General features: G+C 37.3%; 1 protein-coding gene across 2 annotated transcripts in view; it reads left to right on the forward strand.

Annotated features, from left to right (window-relative positions):
- Positions 1–355: 355 nt before the first annotated feature.
- Positions 356–25,593, forward strand: part of LOC124164407 (mitochondrial fission regulator 2-like) — a 31,428-nt gene continuing 6,190 nt past the window's right edge. Inside the window, exons 1-4 of one of the 2 annotated variants that reach the window (XM_046541741.1) lie at positions 356–562; positions 832–1,019; positions 6,227–6,417; positions 20,757–21,084. In XM_046541741.1, the coding sequence (XP_046397697.1) occupies positions 452–562; positions 832–1,019; positions 6,227–6,417; positions 20,757–21,084 (818 nt within the window). In that variant the 5' untranslated portion in view covers positions 356–451. Of the gene's footprint in view, positions 563–831; positions 1,020–6,223; positions 6,418–20,756; positions 21,085–25,593 lie in introns of both variants that reach the window. The other variant, XM_046541734.1, reaches the window with a different exon arrangement.

Raw genomic sequence — 25,593 nt, forward strand, 5'->3', positions numbered from 1 at the left:
TTCAGGATGCAAAAGTCATATTATAATCCTATACAGGTTGGTGGCAATGAAAACTTCTAAGATTAGTCTTCTTCACTAGTCAACAATCGTCACGTTGGTCTGACGCAGCTGTCCACTTCAGCGATTCAGCTATTCTTTTAACACCTGCGTATTTCTTCTCTCTCACATCCCTCTTTACTTGACCCATTGTTTTCTTCGAGGTCTTTCCGTTCTTACCATCTACTTGTTCTTCGACAATTTTCTTCATTCAAGTTATAGTATGATAGTAGATGAGTAGGAAGTACATATATGATTGAAACGTATTTTGAATTGCTGCCTAATTCGCTGAATATTATCGTTATGCGTTTGTCGAGCGCACTGAACAAAACACTTGCTAATGTGGTGCTTTGAAAGTGTTGTTCGTTTCGCAGGGTTTCGAACGTAACAATGCGTTCAGTAGAATGTAATTACAATGGAACTGGTTGAAATTTTATGCGATCTCCTATCAGATTTGATAAATGATTTCCTGTTTGAATTGAATCGCGGTTTGTTCAATACAATAATTAATCGGATGGCTGTTAGGGTGAGCCAAACTACTTTATTATCACCTTTATGATATTGCTCAGAGGAAAAATTATTCTCTATTATTTATTGTATTAATGTAATAATTAGAATTATTATGTGTAGCATACGGAGTGTTGTATTAGGCTTAAATTAGTTTGCATGCCCCTTTTACCGTAAGGAACAAATTTTTGGATGATTTTCTTTTGGTCATTCTTTTCCACTCTTGCTATTTTGAATCTGATGACTGAGTATTAACTCTGAGTCATCTTCTCGCTGCTATCTTTCTAGCCCAGTAAGAAGTTTGGACGGCACAGGAGCCTAGTTAGGTGGATAGGTACAGCACTGCCGTTGAAACCATGTAGAAGAACTTATTCGTCAATATTCGTCGCTGAAAACAAGTTTGGGTCTTACCCATCGTATAGAGTTCCCGCTCAAAGCACGCCTTATGATGGATCTGGTGATTTTGAGACATGGAGGTAAATTCACGGTTTCGCTTAAAAATCATGTGATGCTATTCACTCTGACCACCTCCGCTGTCAGGGATTTGATGATTTCTTCGCATCAAATACCTCTGTGTACTATCGTTTTCGTTGTACCTTTTCACTGGATAATTACATGAGGATAAAGTATTAATAATTTACTTTCTTGAATCTACTTGGCCCAGTCCATATCGATTCAGGCAGGGGGGTTACCTTCATAGTCTCCGATTTTGTTGAATTTAGCATATGTCAAACTTCAGGACAAAGTAAGTAATACGTCATTTTTATTTTTGTCCAAAAAAATTTTTGGCCCGAGATACATCCCACCGAACATGGACCCGCAGGTGCTATTTTTCACTCGTGATTTTGGACAAAATACTAAAATGCTCATATCTCAGGAATGGTTCAAGATATTTTGCTAATTTCTGTTTTATTTGAAAGATAATAATTTTGTGATTAAATCCATATCTTTGATTTGAAAATTTGTGCCCGCATTTTTTTGCTGCAATTTTTTATTTTTTTATTTTTTTTTAATTAAAAAAATTTTTTTCTCGAAAATGCCAATCCTAAAAATTTTTATTTTTTTTCTGTTCATCAATACCATTGAGCACTACAATCCCTGAAAAGGAGAACTTCCACTTTTCAGTTTAACAGGTTTTCTAAACAATTCAAAAAATTTCCATGCATTACGCAAGTTTCTATTACCACATTCTCAGATCACAACACAAAATCACAATCTCTAGTCTAACTTTAATTTTTTTTTATTCTTCTTCACTATGAGTAATAGGCACACATTTCAAACATATTAATGGATTTCAAATTATATGTGCAAGTTAAAAATATACAGCTTCCAAGGCATACTTCCCTGAACTCTGCTTAGAACTGAATTTAACAATAGGGTGGTTTCCTATTAATATTTTTATTGCCTAAATCGAAAGAATATTATTCCTGGAGTACGTATTTCACGCATTTCACTTATAAATCAGTTTGGCAAGGTTTTTGAATTAACTTTTTATAGAAGACTGACCTCTTATTTAGAGTCAAACAACTTCCTATCACCTTTTCAATATGGCTTCCGTAAGTACAGATCTACCAGTCATGCTATTGCCCAGGTAGTCGACAAAATTTTAACAGCACTAGACCGCAAAACGGAAGTACTTGGCATATTTTATGACTTCTCCAAGGCTTTCGACAGTATCAACCACCGTATCTTGCTGAATAAGTTACCCTCTTTTGGCATAAGAGGTATTCCCTTTCACTGGGTAGAATCATACCTCTCCAATAGATCTCAAATTGTCTCAGTGGCGTCGAATGGTCATAAGTTCAATTCTCTTCCGAAATTTCTGACCCAAGGTGTTCCTCAAGGATCTATTCTTGGCCCAATTCTATTTTTATTATACATAAATGACCTCACCAACTTTGTATCCTCTGCAACTGGTATTCATCCAGTATTATATGCTGATGATGCCAATTTTATTATAACGTCCTCAACTGTCAAAGGGTTACATACAGCAGCCAACTTTGTCTCCGATCAGGTTCTTACTTGGTGTAAATTGAATTGTCTTAATCTCAATGTCACAAAATCCCAACTTATTTACTTCTCTAATTTCAACAAAACCCCTAGTTTGCTTAATGTTGACCTAAATGGAACATGTATTCCACAGGTTGACGACACCATGTTTCTGGGAATGAATATCGATGCGCATCTTTCCTGGGAAAAACTTGTCTCTAATCTAGCTGGTCATCTTAGCTCTAAGTGTTTCCTAATCAGATCAATTAGATCCACTGTATCCATTGATGTTCTTCTAATTATTTACTATGGGGAATTCTACCCCCATTTACTATACACCATTCTACACTGGGGCTCTTCACCCCATGCAGTGACCATTTTTAAAATCCAAAAAAGAGCTATACGTTTGATTGCAAACAAACCATGTAGAACCCCATGTCGCCCTTTGTTTAAATGTCTCCGCGTGCTACCCATTCCCTGTGTCTACATACTTTCTGTTTTATTATATGCCAAGTCAAACTTTAAGGACTTTGCGCTAAACTCGGATATTCATAACCAGGGTACTAGGCAGCAGGGAGACTTGCATATCCCATTTGTACGTACTAAGAAAGCTATCTGTGGCTTTAAAACAATGACTCTAAGGCTTTATAACAAGCTTCCGAAGAACCTAAAAGCTCCCATGAGTTTGTCGACCTTCAAAACGAAGTGTAAAAACTTTTTATTATCCAATTGTTTCTACTCAGTTGATGAATATTTATCTTTGTAACTGCCTTTGTATTTAAACTGCCATTTTGTATATAACTTGATTTTGTATTCATGACGTGCCATATACAATGTATGTACAATACTTGTCGTCTGGCAAAATAATAAATTATTATTATTATTTTAGATTTTTAAATGAGGATGTATATTTTTCGCGATTAAATTAAAAGTGAAAAATTTCAAGCACGCAAAAAAGCAACGGGTAAATATGAATGCCGGGAAAAAGTCCGTGTGACGTTGTTATGGTTCCCGCTGCCGCAACAGAGGTGACCCTGGGGTGAGGCTCTGAGCACTGATGCGGTGCAGGATGCTAGCAGGTAGCATAGTACCATGCTATCTGGTAGCGCTTGGCTTAATTAAGGATTATTAATACCTTATCAAACGAATAAAACTTTCCGACCTTAGCCAGTTTTAATAGGTGATTATTAAGACATGTTTCCCTGAGCTCTGTGCCTCATGCATGCATTGGTAACCTCAGACAATGTAAAACTCCTATCTACTCGTATAGAAACTAGGTCCCTGTGACGTCACGTGGAGTGGCATCGCATGGGCGCCAATCTGGCCTTTTTCAAATGAGGATAAAGTTGACCCTTGCCATTCGTCTAAACCGGTATTTCTAAAACCAAATAATTTCTATATTAAGAATACACTAATGGTGGGAAACTACCCTATTCAATGAACTAAAAATTAGTTCAATGGCATCAGTATCTTCCTTTGATATTGAATGATGTCATTGAGAATCATCAAGAATAGTCCACATTATTGCTGAAGATCGTTAATGATTTGGAAATTTGATTTAAAAACTTAACAGGATCTTCTAGAACAATTTAGAAGCATCCAAATAATTCAGAAGTGTAAACTAAACTTCCAGAGCAAAATGGAAGCTTCCAGATAATTACAGATCATTATAGAACACTACAACAATCAACAAAATTGAAAATAATTCCAGAGTCTAACAAAACACTCTAGAACCATGTGGAAGCTTCCAATTACTTTCAGAAAACCTCTTTGTACAAGAAGGAACCTTCCATATAAATAAAGAATGTACAGAACACTCTATAACAATCTGAAATAAACCAGAAAATTATATATTTTTGACCGAGCACATAACAGGGAGGACACATGAACTTACAGTTCAGTTGTCAACAGGCAAACAAAGAGAGCAGTTAAGAAATTTTTGGTTAACAGTACCTGTGAAACTTTTTGAGAGTTCTGCTGACTGACCGAGTTGTGGTGTTCGTGGAAAAGACTACTTGAAATGTCTTCTGACTAGGGGCCATAGGAGAGTGAAGTGTGCTGACTATTTACATATCCACAAAAGAGTGTTATATAAGACTAGCAAAAAGACAGACTTGTTTCAGGTTGGAAATAAGAGTGCTCATTTTAAAAGACTGTTTCAAAGTGAAAATGTTTCCAGTAATGACTTTTTACGTTCTCAATGCTTTAACACTGTATCAATAAATGACAATATGTGAACAAGAAGCCTCTCATGTTGTGTGTGATACAGATTTTGTAACTGCAGTGGAAAAACTACATATCCTGAGTCAGTCAGCGACAAATTGGTGTTAGTCCTGTTAAGAAAGTTTAGTCCAAAGAAGTTGAAGAATTCCGCCAGCAGAAAATAAAAGAATGGTCAAACCAAATTACCCCTGCGAAAGGAATTCAGAAGACACATTTCTGGATTCAAATTGACGGGCGAACTTGTATTGCACGAAATTTAAAGAGCAAGAAAGAAGAAATTTCATTTGTCAAACCAAGATCTCAGAAATCCCAAGAGAATATTCAAATTCACAACCTACAAAAAGGAATGTTTGTGGCCTGTGTGTATGACTGTGACTGGTGGATTGCAGAGATTATAGATATCTGTTGTGCGTTAAGTGAAATAATTGTAAACTTTATGCTGCCACATGGACCGGCTGCTGGATATAGATTCCCAGATGAAAGACAGCAACACCACCACCAGTGCTCACTTGCAATTCGCGATGTTTTGAAGATTTTGAGTGCCCCAATTCCTATTGGTTCAACAGGAAGACATCATTCAATATCAAAGGCAGATACTGATGCCATTGAACAAATTTTTAGTTCATTGAATTCAATTGAATTAAATTCAGTTCTAAGCAGAGTTCAGAGAAGTATGCCTTGGAAGCTGTATATTTTTAACTTGCACATATAATTTGAAATCCATTAATATGTTTGAAATGTGTGCCTATTACTCATAGTGAAGAAGAATAAAAAAAATTAAAGTTAGACTAGAGATTGTGATTTTGTGTTGTGATCTGAGAATGTGGTAATAGAAACTTGCGTAATGCATGGAAATTTTTTGAATTGTTTAGAAAACCTGTTAAACTGAAAAGTGGAAGTTCTCCTTTTCAGGGATTGTAGTGCTCAATGGTATTGATGAACAGAAAAAAAATAAAAATTTTTAGGATTGGCGTTTTCGAGAAAAAAATTTTTTTAATTAAAAAAAAATAAAAAAATAAAAAATTGCAGCAAAAAAATGCGGGCACAAATTTTCAAATCAAAGATATGGCTTTAATCACAAAATTATTATCTTTCAAATAAAACAGAAATTAGCAAAATATCTTGAACCATTCCTGAGATATGAGCATTTTAGTATTTTGTCCAAAATCACGAGTGAAAAATAGCACCTGTGGGTCCATGTTCGGTGGGATGTATCTCGGGCCAAAAATTTTTTTGGACAAAAATAAAAATGACGTATTACTTACTTTGTCCTGAAGTTTGACATATGCTAAATTCAACAAAATCGGAGACTATGAAGGTAAGATTTTTTCTTTGGCTGCCTGAATGGATATGGACTAGGCCACTTTTTTCTTGTTCGTATGTTGGTTTTTATTTACTGTCAATTCTTAAGAGGTGTAAATGGCGTTGTGACCCGCCAATTATAATGCTCTGCACTCATTTCTCACAGCAGGGAACTCAAAAGTGATGCACCTGATGTAATTAGCTCCTTAAAATTCAGCACACCAAAGGATGGAATAGTGGACAAAAATGTTCCCAAGGAAGTTTCTGTTGAAAAATTTGCTGCTTTAGAAGAACAAGTGTTGCAGCTACAAGCGGAGATATCAAAGATATTAAATGCCCAGTTATTGAAACCGTTGCAAGGTATTTAGCTTTAACGTGTAATACTCTGGAATATGGAATGAATGGTAGAAGATAATAAGTATGAATTCTGATCCTATTTTTTGATGTCACAAAAATTTTCATGTACCTACACGTGGCAGTGTGTGCTTTAATCACATGCGATTGTTTCTTATATTTAACCTGGAACTCTCCCAACAATATGCATGTATGTTTGGCATTATTCTTTACCCAAATCTATCTTGAATCATTCAAGTGTCAATTTATTACCCTATTCTTGCAATCCATCCACAAGTTGTGTTAGTATTTTGGAGTCATTCTCTAACAGTTTTGAGTGGAGAAAAATCTAATGTAACAGATTTGGACCCTCTTTGAATTTTTATGTTCTTTTACCCTGGGAAGTTTGTACCTGATGAAGAAATATGGGCTGGTAAAATTTGAGCATCACATGTATTCCCCAAAAGAAACCTTAGGAACCACAAAATCTCTACTTCATTGGCCTCAACTGAGGAGAGTAGTCTTCCTAAAGTATTCTTAACCCAGCAGTTGTTCCAATTTAACAGTACAAAATATATAGGAGGTGGACCTGTATGGAATCATCTTGTTTTGCAGAAGAGGGCATGATTACCTCTGATGGTACCTCTGCGCAAATTTCCTGGTCATGTATTCATCTTGGAAAGCTAGATTTTTGGGTATTTGTTATGTTTTTTCTTGAGGTATTTTCAACTTTTTTGTGGTCATCCTCTCACATACTCATGAATTAGTATGACCCCATGTAGTGTTGAGGTTATGTACAGTAATTCAATTCATATGCAGCCGTGGCAAAGCCAGATTATCGAAAACACTGGATAATTGGATAGTTTGGAAACAAGCACAATGCACAGTAAGCTTTTTAAGGTATAATTTTGCGATTAAATACATATAGTGATTCCAACTCTCCTTAATGATTAGTGTGTGAGTCAAGTTAGATAACCAAATGATTAATATGTATGTTTATGGTAGGGATGTGCGAATAGTATTCGCGACCCTCGAATATCGAATACTAGAAAGTATTCGATATTCGAGGTCTCGAATAGTTATGCTATAGGTACCATCTGGAATTCCTCGAATACTTTGAATTTCACGTCATACACTGTCGCACGCACGTCCTTGGTAGTTGACTCGGAGCGGTGAAAAGAGTTTGATGTGGGGAACCGAAAATGATCGGGTGAAAAAATCCTAAAATCCCTGATTCTCTCCCACCAGGTGAACCTCAGTGCCTCGGGATGGTAACTATGTAACACAATTCCCAAAATCCGCTACCCCCTTCATCCATCAGCCCTCGGCCCCTCCTCCGACGCTTTCCTCCTCTCCGAAATCAAACAAAAGGCCCCAGCTCGCACAGGGTTCGTATTACGAAGACCATTAATCAAAAGCTTCAAAAGAAAATATCAAGTTACAGGAGAATAATAGAATCGTGTTTCACCCTTCCTTCTTTCTCCCCCACTGACCTTTTTCTGCCTACCTGCTTCAAAGTTCCCCGTTTCTGGAGGTCAACTGCAGTATGAATCACCTATTAGCCCAAAAGGTGTCTAACAATGACTTTCGTCAATTGATGTTACACATTTATTGGATTGAAATATTAGTAATGTGCGGGTAATTTCAAAAAGAATAAGACCAAACACGACGTATTTCTGACTTTATTTAAGCATTTTACGCAAAGAAATAAATGTCAAAATACGACAGAGACTTAGCATTCTGGCAAAACTCGATATCCTCGCAACTGAGCTTCTCGGAAGTTGATGCGGTATTTTTTTTTCGAAAACATATATCAAGTTACAATTTATGAGTTATGCTATAAATCTCTATTGTCACAGTCGAAGGGATATTTTCTCAGGATATTTGGTTTCTCCCCGCTGGCAATTCGAATTAATCTGCTTATCTCTTGAGAACTTTCAAAGATGGACTGAAAATAATTGAAGAAATCCGGTGGAGAACCACGTGTATTTTGCAAAACGCCTCGGATTGTCCGCTAGCACTTGACAGTAGGAGTGAGGGTAAAGCGAGCTACCTGTTGAAAATAAGAAGTTGGATGAAGCCGAGTATCAGATGGGCATGCCGCTGAAATGGCGTTTGGTAGATAAGAATATGTACATCAGACAGAAATCCACCGTAGCAATGTAAAAGCCAAGATGGCATGCAATCATTTTTTCTTGAGGTGGTGTGTCCCCTTAGGATATTTGAAAGAGATTTTAGTTGAATCAATTATAAGCACAAATTGTTTCCATAAAATTAAAATATTCCATTAATCAGCTAAATTCTGGTTTGAATCCTTTAAAGGAAATCTCAATTACTCGCCAAAATCCTGGGTTTCCTGCTGCATAGGCAACCTAGTCAAACATTCCCGCATTCATAGTTTTTTTTGTCCCCCTGAAAAACGATATATCTAAGTTCCACTGTATACCTTTTTATTTATACATTCATCAAGGGAAATAGAAGAAAAAACGTATGTTTAATATGCTTTGCGCAATTCTAGCATTTGAGGTATTCAAAATTCGAGGTATTCGAATATTAGAGCAATGATTTGATATTCGAATTCGATATTTGAGTTTGAGAAATCTGCTATTCGACCCATCTCTAGTTTATGGTCAATAAAGGCAGAATTAAACCTGAAAACCATTGTGACTCTGAAAAAAACATTTCTTTTCCCAATTCAGTGGGTTATGTTGCCAAAACTTGTGCAAATTATGAACTGACGAACACCTACGTACATTATAATAAAGCATTTATGTACTTACTATGTATTGAAAAACTTTATTGAAAACTGTAGAAATTATAAAATTCGAGGAATCAAGCGAGATGGAGTGGAATTGATTCATAATGAAACACTGACTTGCAATTTTCCGCAAAAATAAAATTTTACTTCGACTCGAGTTTCAATGATACTACATCTGGTTACTTGAAAATGATGTAGTATCATTGAAACTCGAGTCGCAGTAAAATTTTATTTTTGTGGAAAATTGCAAGTCAGTGTTTCATGTAGAAATTATATTATTAGCAGATGCAGGTCGCCAGACCTTATTGCCGGATTACTGGACATGTCAGATTACTGCAAGACTGGATCACAGAGATTTTACTGTTTACCTTTAAAGAATATGTGGGCAGAAGAATAAACCTTGATTAGATTCTCCCTTTGGTTTGAAGGGAATAATGAATGCAGAAGATGCTGGTCCTTTGCTTCATATGTAATTTGTCTGGGAATCACTTAATCCATTCAAAGTCTTGTTTCTGTTGCTCCTTTGGATAATCATCATGGATGGGGTTAGTTAATTATGCCCCATTTCAGCAGCAACTGTTGCAATGCCTATTATGAATGCCGGATAATGTTGTGTGATATTTTGAGATTGCATAATTTTAGCTTGACTGGTATTATTGTCTCTTTTATGTGAGGTATTACTTGTTTACAACTTACCTGTGAAATTCAAACCTCGAGCAAGTTAAAATTTTGACGGCCTTATGTATAAGTTATTCCTTGCAAGAAATTATGGCTTCTGTTCCAAGTTCAACCAAACCGTTGATTGAAAAATCAATCAGAGCTAAATAGCAATATGTCAATAGTGGTGTATACTGTGGACATTGTCTCTATGATGAGTATATTGCTAACACATACTATTTTAGAAGAGAAAATGATTGCTCGTGTTTAAGTTTTAATAAGCGAAATGTGTCGATTGCCATTGAAAGTGATCTTATAGTATATAAAAAGTTGTAAGTATAAAGTGTATTAATAAAGAAACTGTTGTCGCCAAAAGTAAACAGATGTGGTGGAAACCTGAAGAGAATGCAGAGATCATACAACATAAAGTCCGAACTTCAAACTGCAACTGACCCGTTGACAAGCCTTTCTGGAGAAACTTCCTCTGAGTGGCTGAAATGTCATCTATCAATGTTTTCCCGAGGTGTAACCCTCGTTTTCCTCAATTGTTAGGGACTTATTTCCTGAGTAAAAACTAGTGATGTGTTATCAGAAGGTTAAAAAACTTCCACCAAATGCAAAACAATTTCGACATAGTCGACGTATAAGTAGCCCTCCGGTGCGAGAATGTAGGCATCAAACAAAACTGTGCAGATATAATTATAATACCTTTGCTAATCTGAGTACATCTCACTGTATGAAAGTTAATCACAACCAAGTTGATTTTGATCAATCAATGAGAAGCTAAATGAAGAAGATTTGATTATTTCCAATGTAGAAAATAGGAATAGTGTGATAATCCGGTGTAAGGTCTCATACATTGCCAAATGTGATAATGTGTTGGAGGATACCTCATTCTTGATTCTACCCCGTGATCCAACAGATAGATTCCAAAGAAGTGTTAAAAAAGCTTCATCTTCCTGCTCTAATTTTATAAGTTAGTCCCTAAATTAAATATCATCTTTAGGCAATTGCCTGGTTTTTCGCCAAAATATAATATTAATAGCTCCATCATTTTGTCACAGAAACTTAAACACCTCACGTTACCATTCAGCTCCTAGTTAGTTTCATTTGACATAAAAAATCTATTTACTTCTGTACCTGTACAAAAAACCTTGTTACCTACGAGAGACTTACTGAGAGACTACAACATTGATCGCAGTGTGTCTTGTTAACTTCATCATCTAATGGAACTGTGTGCCGACCAAAATTATTTTTTGTGCAATAAGAATATTTATCACCGAACAGACGGCCTTTTGATGGGGTCCCCCCTTTCACCTGTTATAGCCGAAATATTTATGGGCAATTCAGAACGCCAATTATTTGATTCGGCCATTCTATCTTATCCAACATCTTCTACTGGCACTGTTATGTTGACGTCTGACGACATCATCTTCCGCTGGACCGGAAGTGTCAGGCAATTAGATAATTTTCTGAATCTTGTAAATGCTCAACATCCTAATATTACCTTCGCAGTAGAAATAGAATCCGGAAAGCAACTAAATTTTCTCAATCTCTCCATATCCATAGTTGGGTGACAAACATGACTTTTGTGTGTACAGAAACCCTTGCTATAGTGATACAATCATTCCGAGTTACTCATGCCATCCAACCTCCCAAAAGTTATCCTCCTTTCATTCTATGTTACATAGATTGGTCAATCTACCTTTAAATGCAGTCAATTTCAATAGTGAACTTTCCACTATGAAATCAATAGCAATTTCAAATGGCTACAGCTTAAATACTTTAACTAAAATCCTTCAGAGAAAGTTGAAAACGCGAGCCATTTCACAGCCTTGCTCCCTTGAGAATCACAGAGATTTCTAAGAAATGGTGCTGGTCATTGTTTGTGGGAGACCTTTCCAACGGACTTGCTCGCAAATTCCCCGAAAATAAATTCAATGTTTCTTTCTACAACCCTTGCACTCTCTGTAAAGTTCTGTGTAATAACAAAGAAAATAGAACCCATCCATCAATCCGGCATTTACAAAGTTAATTGTGAATCATGCAACATGTGTTACATTGGTAAAATAGGCAGAAGTTTCACTATTAGAATGAAAGAACATAGAAGGTGCAGGAAAAATGGGGATGAAACGTCACTTCTCCCAAAACAATTGCGACAGACTTTTCATTTTTGTCATTTTCAACCAGAATTTTCTCCACCTTAAAGTAAGGGCACAAGACTTGATGTTTTAGAGCAATTTGAAACTGTGCAAATTGATACAAATATTATCATTAATGAACAAGTGTTTGAATGAACAACAATGAACAAAAACAAATGGTCAAATTCTTTCTTCACCCACTCCTTAACCGACCCCAACCTCCACAAGGTTTTTCCGTCCACCAACCCTCTCTCCATATTGTGTTGATCATTTTCTTCCACCTGCAATATCTTCCTGGTACCCCTGCTAATTCTCACTCCTTTCTCAGCTACCCTTCGGCTATTCCTCTCCCCTGCTTCTTTCCTGCTTCGCTACCTACTCCCACCTCCCCATTTCTAACGACACCACACCTCTCTTTTTACCCTACCCCTCTTTTTACTCCTCTCAACACCCCTGTTATTCTACTGTTAAGACTGGGAGTCCTCCTTCCACCTTGGATTTCCCGTACCTCTTCACTTGTATCTTTTCTCACTGTCTCCACTCTGTATGCTTGTTTCCAACCCCTTCTTCAAACATGTCAAATCCTTCTGAACCCCTTTTCTCAAAGGTAAAAAGGTGATGTTTATATGTAAGACAGTGTCTTGTACCAGATGATGGCTGTGTAAGCCGAAACGCGTCGTACGCATGAAAATGTTGTGGAAAATTGCTACCAGCTCTTATTTAAATAAATGTGAATTCTTATGTACATTTTTTCGCATGTTGTTGTTCGCAAACTTTTACGTTTTATTTGTCCTTTATTCCTGATATATGAATCTCCAAACTAGAAACTCCTATTATCATTAATGTGTCTCCACTTTTGCATCAAATTTTCAGCATGGAACTAATTGGGTTCACGGGTAATATTTCCTTGCCTTATTAAATGGAGTGCAGAAAGTTGCACAAAGTGGCTCAGTATCATGTCTTCCAACAAAATACCATCGGTGATATTATCTCTCAAATTTGCCATTGTTCCAGTGCCACATTGCGGAAGGCTGTAGCACTTCGTCAAAGGAATCATTCTGTCTCGCATACTATTAAACTGCTAAATGTAAAATCCCTCCAACGTCCATTCGATATTTGAGCATATCTCCTCTCACAAATTCATCAAAGTCTCTGGTGGTCAAGTGAATACTTCCGAGACCTTATCTAACTGATTGCCTATTTGTTTAGTTTGTGAATATATATTTATAGGGCCTGGGGACCCCTGAAAATTCCCTCTCTCTCCTGCTTGGCTTTCGGACTGCAATCTTTGAAGTGCATGAGACCGTTTCAACTCATATTCACAGCTGCATGTTATAAAACTGTTTTCAGTAGTAATGGGGAAAGCCAAGCAGAGAGAAGAGGGAAGTATTCGTGGAAGACGCAGCTCGCCAAGCGAGAAATAAATCCCTCGTATAGGACCCTGCCTTTTGTCCTGATTCCACCTGCTAGGAGGAGTGAGACTATTCTCTCATCCCGAGGCAACAATCGTCTTCCCTTCCTTCGATGCTTGGGAGACTGACGAAGAGTTAGGAAGAGGGGACGGCGGGAAGGCGAGGGGAGGGACAGGAGCGACATTTAATGCTGTCTCTCTCGCCTCTTGCCCATCACTCCAGGGCCATCTATCTGCTCTTTGATAATTAAAACTGTCATTACTATTTCCTCCTATGCCGTGAGCCCTCTAGAATATACTTTATGCATATACATGAACTATAATTAGAATAATTTTTTTACTATTAAAAAAATTCAACTTAGAATCCATTTTATTCAATTGAATTTATTGTGTGTTATGTAGCACAATATGGTGGAATTTATTGATAGTACTTAAATGAGACATTGCAATATTTCCACAGAATTGAGAAGAAGCTAATTTTATTGCATCTTGTCGATTAGCATAGTTCATGTCCGTAGAAACTCATTCACGTTTGATCATTAATATTAATTTGGTAAATATGTAAATTGTTGTGTGCATATTTATTTGTAAGATCCAATAAAATGGTGTGAAATGAGAGTTAGTGCTGAGCTCCTCCATTATACGGACCAATTTCTCTTGGAAGTTTGTCTAGTCTTATATGATCAAAGGGAGGACTCCCTATGGTCAGATTGAGGACTCAAAGTGCAAAATTAAAATAAATGTTTCACAGGTATTTATTTCAGATTTTGAATACAAGTCTTGTGATAAAGTAGGAAAGCACTTGATTAATTATTTGACTAATTGGAATGATATCTTTTGAACTTTAAATTGTTTCCATCTCTGCTTATGATCGTCTTTGTGATTGACACACTTAAATAGTTGGTCATAACAGAATAATTTCATCATTCCAAGGGATATCTTTCCATTCTATTACCTCTATTGGTACTGCATATTTTATGCATGTGGAGGTATTTTATAGTTCAGTGTCAATATTGTATTAGTATGGGCATTAAATACATAGCATATTTTTTTTCAAAACTTGGCTCTTCCATTTAAAACCTCAATAGTAGTGCACTAATGAAAATAAGTGGATGAAATGGTGATTTCTGTTGCAGTTGACCAAATGGGATACTGGAAGAGCTACACAGTGGGTCAAATTTAGCTGTGGCTGTTTCAATGTTTGCCTAATGGTAGAAGTTCAGAACTTATGGTATGGCTAAATGAGGTCACTTCAAACCTAAGTTAGCCTTAGTAAAATGTGTTAATAGTAAATTAGCTTTGGAAATCCTTTAGTCATGATTTCCCTGAGTATCATGTTTATACCATTAGAACTTTAGTTCAATTGTGATCAATTCAAGGTCAATATGTTTTTAGGAATATCATGTACATAATTACTTACAAACTATTTTCATTATTTTTCAAATTCGTTATGTAGATTGCATACATAGTTATTTGGAAATCAAATGGTATGTTCCATGATTTTCAGAAACAGTGAATCGTTCAGTCTTTTGTAGTTTAGGTTTCCTGTTATAATTCCGTCATTCTAATACATACCATACTGGTCATATCTTCATGGTTGTATATATATAAGCATGCTGTATTGATATTTTAAAACACTTAATTATCGGTATAAGTAGACTTGGGCCGATACCTCGATCCATGGGTCCGATACTAAAGTAGTTTTTGCCGATACCTTACTTACATTTGCTATATTGTATCATTTAAGGTTCTCATTCTTGTGAAGTAAACTGAAGTCAGAAGAGCTATGGAGGAAGAATGGTCATTTATAGAAACATTTTTCTGGTATTTTATTTTATTACACTAAAATTACTGTTAATCATGGGGTCATATTCTTCCTCTATGCCCTCTTGCATAGTTTGTAAATACTCAAAATTCTTTTTTATAAATATGAGCTGTTGCTCATGTTCAGCAGTCAATTGGGTTCTTTTATCAGAAACCATAACACCAGCCTCTAAAAATTTGTCAGAAACACTAAACCTGCGGGTGTACCCAAATGACATGAATAAGGTGGAATCTTCAACATGATATTGTGATATGTTTTATGACCAAACGAATACTTTCAGATAAAGTATAATTTTTTTACAAATATTTACTCTATAAAGTATCAAAGAATCGGATTTAAGACTGATACCCACTATCTGTATCAGCCCAAGTCTAGGTACAAGTAAACATCTGAAACCATTGGTTGGGTTCTCTCCTGAAGTACTCTTGTTCAATTAAATATTTTTTTTCCATTTAGCACATCGTGTTCAATTAAATGAACTGCAAAATTGTGGCTGTGAATCTTCGCCTTTTAAGCTCTTGGCTAGAAATGAGTGAATAGAATAGAATTTTTCAGTTATATCCCCATGTAAATATTGCTACTTGTGTGTATATATTGGCGTCTTGGGCAATTTTTTTAAATTTGTTGTATTTGTAAACAAAGATTTCCCTCTCATAGCTAACTTTCCTGATTGTCCATTGAGACTATCCAAGCATCTTTTTGTTGCCTATTCGATTGAATGTTGGGTAAGACAAGGTTAATGTAAATTTTTGGCAAAGTTTTTATCAATTGCTCCAAAAAGTTTTCGTTGATTTAAATATGTTTTATAAATGCTTCTAATTTTAATCATGTATTGATGCAGAAGGAAATGTTATAGATGTTTTAAATACAGTCACCTTAAATCCTTGTAGAAACAAGTTTTGGAGGTACCACTTCTCTTGACAAGTAGGTTCAGAAGAGAATAAATTGACCTATGGTCTTTAAAAAAAGCAAGACACCCAAGTTTGTGGGCCCTCCCAGTATTTTGGGTCCGTCCTTTGTGAGCTTGGGTCTTGAGGAAAGGGACGAATTAAGCTCATAGTTGAGGCTGAACCCCCATTAGAGGGACTGACCATTGGTGGTCGACATTCTTACAAATACAGACCATCTGACTTATGGGCAAAATATAGAGTTTCACCATCATCGTAGCTGATAGTGCAGGTTTTATTGAATGTAACTCCATTTCCATTAGCACTTCACAGAGTTTAGGTTGCATTGTAGTTAGGATTCATAAAGTATCCTGTTTAATATTAATGTCCTGCCTTCTTTCAAATCTATGTTAACAGTTCAAACTCCATTTACATCTCATCGCCCCTTTCCCAAAGCTACAGGCCCTTGTAATTCCTTGCAGGTTCCAGTGGCGTAGCCAGGAATTTTGTTTGGGGGGGGGGGGGGGTCCAAAGCCATGAGGAAAATGTTTGAACAACAGAGTACAAAGTTATGGATTTTAAACTAATTTTAACACTTTTAATAATCGAAAAAACTTCATTTGTTGAAGAAATGATTTTTAAATTCATGATTTTTCAATATCTCGTTTTCTTTTATGAAGGAAAATAATTGTGTTTTTATATTTCAAGGAGGGTCTGGACCTTCTCCTTATGTCTTCAAATCCAGGGTCAACAGCATTCTAGAAGTTTTTTCTTCTAGTCCCATTTGTGTATGAGTAGCCCACACCTAGTAATTATGTTGATTCAACTTCAAGTTATTATCATCTTTTCGCCTTTTCTCTTCGTCTGCCATTTTCTCGCTTAGCAGACTCAGGTGGTGGTAACACGTATTTTCTTCTCAATGTTTGTCTCTCTTTCTCGCAATTAACACACTCCTTATCAGTTTCAGCCTGATCTTCTGGGCTCATGACCTGTTGACTGACTTGTAGTGGGGTGTTGTTGTGGGCAATGAAATGCACAATTAACTGGAGTTGATAATTTCATAAACCACTTATGTTACAATGTAGGTAGCGACTCGTAGTTTTAAAAAAAAGAATACCACAATGTAGAATCATACCAACCTCACCACACGCACCAACTTGTGGCTGATAGCGACGCAAAAATCATCCCACCGACAATTTATTCTTAATTTTAGTTAGTAGGTCATCCTAGTCAGCTGCCTTTTGCTTGATGAGTTGAATGTCACTCTCATCTTCACCACTACTTCCAAAAAAAGTATTTTAGAGGCAGACCTCAATATACCCAAGGCACAACAATGCATCAGCTCACAATCATGAATTATTTTGACTAAATGTAAACCAGGATAACACTCAGGCAAAATCCAATGAATAAATTAACTTGTCCAGGATTGTAATTGGATTAAACTGTTGGATTGACCTTTTTTGGCTTTACTTTTTAAATCACTCATTATAGGTGCTCGTTACCCTCACATGAGATAGTATTATGCAGAAATTGGCTTAGACTTGATACCTGAATGCAATATAAAAGACTATCAAAGAAAAGAACTATATGAGCATTGAAAAAAGGATGAGTATGAAGTAAATGAGAAATTTCCTCCCTTCAGTTAGTATGAAGATTCTCTTTAACATTTGAAATTTTGGAGCTATTACATGAATGGTATTATTCTGGTTTTGAAATGCATAATTTGTGGTCTAGATTACAATTAATGCAATATATAATGGTGTACCTTGACCAATGTAGTTCTTTTAAAAATAAAAATCAATACTCCTTCAGCTCAAATAATGCTGATCACATGAAATAAATGGTACAAGGGTGCACATCACATTATGATTAAATATATTTCCCATCCTGGGAGCTGTCATCATAGACTAAAGTGAAATAATGCATGCATCAATATTGTTTGCTCTCATAGGTGGAAGCTTGTCTGTCCTCTACATCCTGTCATTTCATTTGTAATTTGTAACCTCACAAAACAATTCCATTTTTTTCAGTGACTTATAATAATTAGTTATTTTGTGGAAAGCAATGCTGGACTTATGATTTTTTTGGTGAACCATTGCTCCTGCATGTATGATTATTTTAAACTGAACCTTGAGTCTGTATTGGAATGTCCTTTCTCTGTGGATGCAAACAATATGAAATGGTACAAGAGGGATTTTTTCATAAATTTAATTTTTGCAGCTGAAATATTTCATGTGGGGAATATTAAGTGATAGTCATTTTGGAGTTCTTAGCAGCAGAATAAAATCATGACTTTTCATCGAATTGGAATGGAGTTATGGTTGAAAATCACCATGCATTGTGTATTGCATCACTTTAGGGTGTCATTACCAAATTTCAATTGTTCATAATATGTAAAATATTGACACTCTGGCACTGAAATTTTACGAAACGTACGTAGTCTAATTTTACCAAAATGAATGTCCTTAGGAAGTTTAATGAATATCCGTGTTGGTGAATATTTTTTTGATTAAAATATGGTTTATTTGCCAGGGAAATGATTAATCAATATTATTTTCTCAATTTTCCTAAGAAAAACTGAAAATTATTGTTGGAATCAAGCAAAAATTGCATTGCAATATACCGTATAAGCGCGTGTAAGAGGTGCACCTTTTTTCCCAGATATTGCAGCCGAAAATGGGGGTGCGCCTCTTACACAAACTTCTTATCTTCCCCCCCCCTCCCCTTCACCGGTTGCAAGTTCAAGGGGAACTGAGTGGCCTTGGTTTTCAGCGTGAGTCAGTCATCTGAAACCCTGGGTCAAAATCAAGCGGCAGGAAGGGGAGTTTCTCCCTTAGTGACGTATTTTTAAAATGCTCCTGTTTGAATTTCTTGCAAGCATCGCGCCGTTACGTCGGTACCCCAGAGGTGAACATTGAAAAGATCGCGCGGGGTGATTCGCTCCGGAGCGCGCGCTAAATTTATTGTCACGAGTGGGCATCCCGCGGCATTTATACTGCATTTAGTAATATTGGTGTCAAAACCTGCGGTTGAAAAAATTCGAACGAGTGTGCTTATTGTTGGACTTAATGGTGGATAGAAGAAATCGGAAATGCTTATAAGTGAAGAGCGCTGAAGGAGAGGTCGAGGGGAAGAGGGCTCCCTCCCCTCCGCATTTAAAGCTACGAGCGAAGGAGCAAGGGAAGAACACGTCCGATCTTGCATGTGACGTCGTTGCCTTTAAAGCGAAGGGGCGAAGGCGCAGCAATGTGATATACGCAGTTTGCGTTGCCTGAGTTTCCAGTCCGTCTCGTCTTGTTTGAATGCGCTTATGCTACGCTTGTTTCTTCCGAAATTGTGCTGTTTGGACTATGTTGAATATTAGTAGCCTTATTTTAGCTATAAATCTTTGTGTCAATCAATTAGAGCTCAAAAAACTCAAATGCTGTAAGATGTACGTCGCGTTAGGTCTAATTCTTTTTAGAACCTCGTGCGTGTCATACAATTGCTGAAAGATATCGAGATATCTTCGAGCTCAGAAGGTGACTCACGTAGCATTTGACCTCCAGAAACTCGGGGAATTGAACCTGGTAGACCGAAAAACGTCAGTTGGTGGAATGGGGTAGGGATGAAACACGTTTCCATTGTTCCCCTGTAACTTGATATTTTCCTGTGGAGTCTCGGAAAGGAAAAAAACGGCAGAGGCATTAGCTGATGGAGAGCCGAGTGTAGTTCCGTTAGGCCCCTTGCACACACACCGATTTTGGACGGCCGGTAAAATATTGGCCGATATTTTACCGGCGAAGCGATGCTTGCACACACGGCGGATTTTTACCGGTCAAACGATACGTTGCTAAGTTTTTGAGCCGGCGTCGGCGATCCACAGTGACAATAGCCGGCAGCTAACCGGCATTTTGCCGGTGCCGGCGTGTGGTCGGTACGTGTGCAAGCTCCAATGCTCTCCCATTGTTCACTATTGGAATGTGGACGGCCGATATTTTACCGGCCGTCCAAAATCGGTGCGTGTGCAAGGGGCCTTAAATCTACGACGTGGTTATTATCCTACGGCGCTGAGATTGCCCCGATTGTTGTTCAATCTCTTGGGAAAGCTCATGCCATTTGCCTGTCGTGTTTTGCCTTAAAATTTTCCACGGCTGCAATTCTATTGCAATACTCCTGCGAGAGCTTTTAAACAAAATTGTTCGTGAGTAGGACAAGCAACGTAGAGCGATGGCGTAGGCAAAGAGAGGATCGGAACTCTTTCTACTCCCTCTTATGCCGCCGCAGTTATCAAAATTTCCTTTTCCAAATAGTACTGAAAGAGGACATTTCGATAACTGTCGAAATTCCAGGCATACGTCTGCAACACCGCACGATAGGATAAAAAAATGTCGCAAAATTTTTTTCTTCATAGCTTCGATCCTCAAAATAGGGGTGCGCCTCTTACACAAGCTTATACGGTACCCTGTAAAGTGTCTTTCTCCAAGATTATTCATCTTATTATCCATTTCTATTTATCTTTGCAGTTAGCTTGTAAAAATAATTTTTAGCTTAGTTAATAATGCTTAGCTTCATATTTAGAGAAGCATGGTTTTCAATCTTAGATTTACTTATCTAATTTGCTGGTAGTATATGTCTTCGAATGCCTCTGCATTTGTTTTTGCCCTCTGTGAATTCGAATTCATGTTATAAATGTGTTCAATTCCAGATTCCAATGTAGCAGATAGGCATAATGGCATGCAAGTAAGAGTAGACATTGAGAGAAGTCCACGTAGACACTCAGCATCAGCTGTCAGCACCCCAAATGGATCCTCAGCACCTCCTCCTCCTCCACCACCCCCTCCCCTCCCTCCCATGCCAGTGTTTTCCATGACTACAAAGCCTCTAGCTCGCAGTCAATCACTCAATGAGCAGATAAATCGGCTCTCAAGGAAGCCCAGTAGTGATCACAGCAAGCAGTATAGTTCAACTTTGCCACGTAATATGGGTGATGTCTTGAAAGATTTGGGAAGTGTGAAACTGCGCCATGTGGAACGGTAAGAATTAATTTTTTCAGTGTTTATTGTGTTTTACAGCAATACTAATCCATGTCTGCTTATTTGTAGTTTGTAAAATATTAGATCTATCTAGAATGAAATTCCATCTATGTAGTTGATTTTCCTAGCCTTACTCAGTTTACTTGCATTGCCTTATATGTCTCACTGGACCTCAATTCAACTGTTGTTTGATCTTGAGGGTCTTAAGTTTTTTCTGCATCTGTCTGTTAAATAAAAAAAAATGCTCAAATAATTTAGATTATCATTTATTTTTTTAACTAATGCATTTTTCTGCTGTTTGTTGCATTGGCTCCCCCATTATAAATTTGTATGGTCAAATTCAAAAGTATTGCAACAAATCCAGCTGCTCCATTTTTACTGAAATTCAAAAAAGACAAAACCTTTTTCTTTACTCATGGAAGAAGAGAAAATCAAATTATGTTCACATCTCCCTTAATATCATGAGTACTGCATCATTTAAGGAATTTATTTAAGAAAATTTATGAGAAATAATTTTACATTAACTGTGCAGCTCATGCTTGGGATGAAATTCAGTGTCAATGCCTTTGTACTTTCATGTGCCAATCTGAAGATCTGTTGAAGGATACTTTTGCACTCTTAATAATGCCTTTTCTTGATGGGACACAATGGGCATAGAATTGACCAAAGAATTTTTGAGATACTACTGTAAATTGAGTGATCATATTTGAAAGAAAACATGCTGTTGTTGCTTTCCCAGAATGACAGTATTTATGGCTTTTTTTATAAGCATAGGATCACCAAAATTAAGTTTGTGACTGTACCTTATTTAATTGTCATGTCAGCTATAGTAATACCCCCTAATTAATAATTTATATCATTAATAAAATGGCACTGAGGGAAATTAATGACAAGGCTTAGCTTGAGACTAGAACTCAAAATTGGCATGTACAGGGTCTGTTCAATAGGTATTGGGACTGATTCCAAAAATCAAAGTTTATGGCAGTTATCATAATAATTAATGTTTGGAAGGAAATTTCTTAGCTTTTCTACAAAAAACACACACTTTATTGCCGACTAGTTTCGGTTACACTGTACCATTTTCAAGACTAGTGTTTGACTTTGACTGTTTCATTTTCAAGACAACACTAGTCTTGAAAATGGTACAGTGTAACCGAAACTAGTCGGCAATAAAGTGTGTGTTTTTTGTTGAAAAGCTAAGAAATTTCCTTCCAAACATTAAATATGAAATTCTACAAAGTAAAGGCCTCAACAATTCAGTGCATCATAATAATTACCTACTAATCTTCAAAATACATTCCTCCTGCATCAATGCACTTAGTTAGGCACGTCAAAAGCCCCCTGGTAGTCGGTTTCCGGAATACTGTTCAGAGCCTTTGTCGTTTCTGCTTGAACAGCCTCGATGGAGTCGAACTGATATCTTTGAGTTCCCGTTTTATTCGCGGAAACAAGAAAAAAATCAGGTGGAGCCAGGTCGGGGCATAGGGATCACCAATGGGGCGGGGGGTGGGGCAATGTTACCACGCCGAATTTTGCTAGCCGCTGCCGCACAACAATTGCACTGTGGCACAGCGCATTGTCATGGTGAAGTTTCCAATTCTTGGCAATGGCTCATCATACACCCGTTATGCGATGTTGCAAGCATGTCAGTACTTGCACATGAAATACAGTATTTACAGCCATTCCAGTAAGCACAAACTCCTTGTGAACAACTCCCCATCGGTCGAAAAAAAAATAAGCATGATTTTGATTTTGGATTTTGACATCCGAGCTTTTTTAAGATGCGGGAACCCCTGCGTGTGCCATTCCAAACTTTGACGTTTTGTTTCCGGGTCGTACTGGAACACCCGTGTTTCATCGCCGGTAATAACATCGTCCATAAAATCTTCATCTTCGTTGACGGAGTCCAAAATTTCTTGCAAAATTTCCACCTGTGACAGTTTTTGTTCCTCGCTCAATGCACACACTTTCCTCATCGCAAGATCCTCTGTATGGAATCAATGGTTCAGACTGAAAGGCCGGTCTCTTCACTGATAAGGGTTAAACGCTTTTCAGAGTGTATAACTTTTTTACTTTGCCCACCAGAGCATCGGTTCGAGTGGTCATCGGGCATCTGACGTGGTGCTCGTCATGGACGAGCTCCTGGCCTTCCTTAAACATTTTGTGCCACTCAAAAGCTCTTGTGCCCCTTAACCCCTCAAGCGTGTGCGACACAGCATATGCGTCCTCGCTATTCCGTCCCTATACGGTGCTTTAATCGAAGGCATTTAAACCACCCAGGGTGCTTTAATTTAGAGGCACTTCAGATTTTGTGCAGACATGAAGTAAAATATTTTTTTGAATCTTATCACTATGCAAAAAAAATCCAAAAAAATATATTATATAAACAATTGTTTAAATTTTATAATTATGAATACGTACTTACAATTCTCAGACCCATTAACTTTTTCCTGCTCCTCTTATCCGATGGCTAATAGTTGACCTGTGTGTGATACTGCTCAAAACAGGGTTCTAAGCAGAGTGAGGGTGTTCCTGGGCAGTTTTTGCATCTATATCTTGTCTCTTTTCTCTTTCCGTTTTTTGTGCACACAACACACTTTCATCTTCCAACCTTAAATGTCTCAGTTATCGGGTTTTGTTGAACAAAATGCTGCCCGGTCAATCGCGTACATTCCGTTTCGATATCAGTGGGCCGTCCTTTGCGCTGTTCTAAATTTTGTCCGTGATACTTAGCAATTATTTTGTTCACTAAGCTCATTCTGAATGCTAGGTGATCTTTGTTATTACCAGCCTTACGGTATAAAATGTACGCGTTTAACACAGCCGTATTAACTAAGTGATTGAATAATTTCTTGTACCACACTTTTGTCCTTTTTCTTTCCAGCAGGAACGATTCTAAAAGTTGATCTTTTAAATCTACACCGCCCATATATTTACTATATTCTGTTACACACATAGGTTTGTTTACACATTCTAGCCCGCCCTTTCGACTTACGGGTTGCATTTGGTCTGAATGCTTTGTAGTCAGCAATGCAACATCGCGTTTATCCTTCCACTTCAAAGCAACCAATTCCCCACACTTTGCACTAACAACTTCTCCTTTCTTTAGTTTCTTTTTGAGGTTTACTGACATACCTTTACGCGTGATTTTCACGGTTCCAACAGCATCTGTTGTCCTCTGAACTAACCTATGGAAAAGATCGGGACTACTGTAAAAATTGTCCATATAAACACATCTACCAGAGTCTAATAGTTTCTCACACAAACTTAGAACAACTGTAGTTGAAAAAAGATCTGTGTCCTTTGTGATTTCACAACCCAATTTTGTCCCTGAGCCACAGTAAATAATAAAATTCCATAAATACCCTGCTGAGTCACAAAGTTCAAACAATTTTATCCCAAACCGGGAAGCTTTCATGGGAATATACTGTTTCCACGACAGTCTACCTTTCCACAACAACAAATACTCATCTACACTGATTTCCTTACCGGGTATATACACTTTTTGGAACCTATTTTTCAAATATTCAGTAATTGGTAAATTTTTATACAATTTTGGATCCTTTTTTACAAATTCCTCATCGGTATTATCTACAAAATGGAGAAATTTGGTGAGCAATAAAAATATTTGCTCACTTATTACATTGGGAAAAAATGGAGTCTCTAATAAATGCTTTCTGCTAAAATACATTCTGAGGCTTGGTTTCTGAATTATTCCCATCAACATCAGTAAACCTAAATACACCCTTATTTCCCCCAGAGTTGTGGGGACCCACTTTTGGAAGCGTGATTTTTTTTGCTTCGTAATTTTCTCTTTCTCACGAGCAAGAAACTGTGCTGCGTAGCGGTTTGTCTCAGTCACTATAATTGAAATTATTTCATCATCAAAAAATAACTCAAAATATGCCAAGGGATCATCTATACACGAAACAGGCAATATTTGTTTTCCCACTAATTCACACGCAAAAGGTTGAGGAGGGTCAGCACTGTCGATCTCTTGCCAATTATTTTCTTGAAGATTCACAGAAAAATGAGAAGGTCCATCGCTCTCTTCGGAACTGGAATCCAGAGAGTATCCAATTGAAATTTCCAAAGTAGTATCTGAGCATCCTGCGCTCTCTTCTTACAAAGCGTCAAGCACTTGCTCATCGCACAACTCACGCGAGCTAGAAGCCATGGTCAACTAAAGAGGGGCACAGATATGGAGTGGATTCAAGGCCGAAAAAAAATAAAAAAATCACCAAAGCAAGCGTAGGGATGAAAACACCCCAACCCTAAGCCTCAAACGTCGTAAATAAGATACCAAGATGCGGGGATGCTGGCCGGTCTTCGAGGCTCCGTGAGGCGTTGAGTGACAATGCCTGGACGGACCATGCCTTCACTATCATTGCCTCGATGAAAGAGAAAGGAAACGATGAGGCAGAGAAGCAGATGATAATGAACCAGAGACGAAAGCATTCAGCATCCCGACACGTCACCCACAATCGCTAAGAAAGCACATAACCAGAG

The sequence above is a fragment of the Ischnura elegans genome, chromosome 1 (assembly GCF_921293095.1).
Source record: "Ischnura elegans chromosome 1, ioIscEleg1.1, whole genome shotgun sequence".
NCBI classification, from domain to species: domain Eukaryota; kingdom Metazoa; phylum Arthropoda; class Insecta; order Odonata; family Coenagrionidae; genus Ischnura; species Ischnura elegans.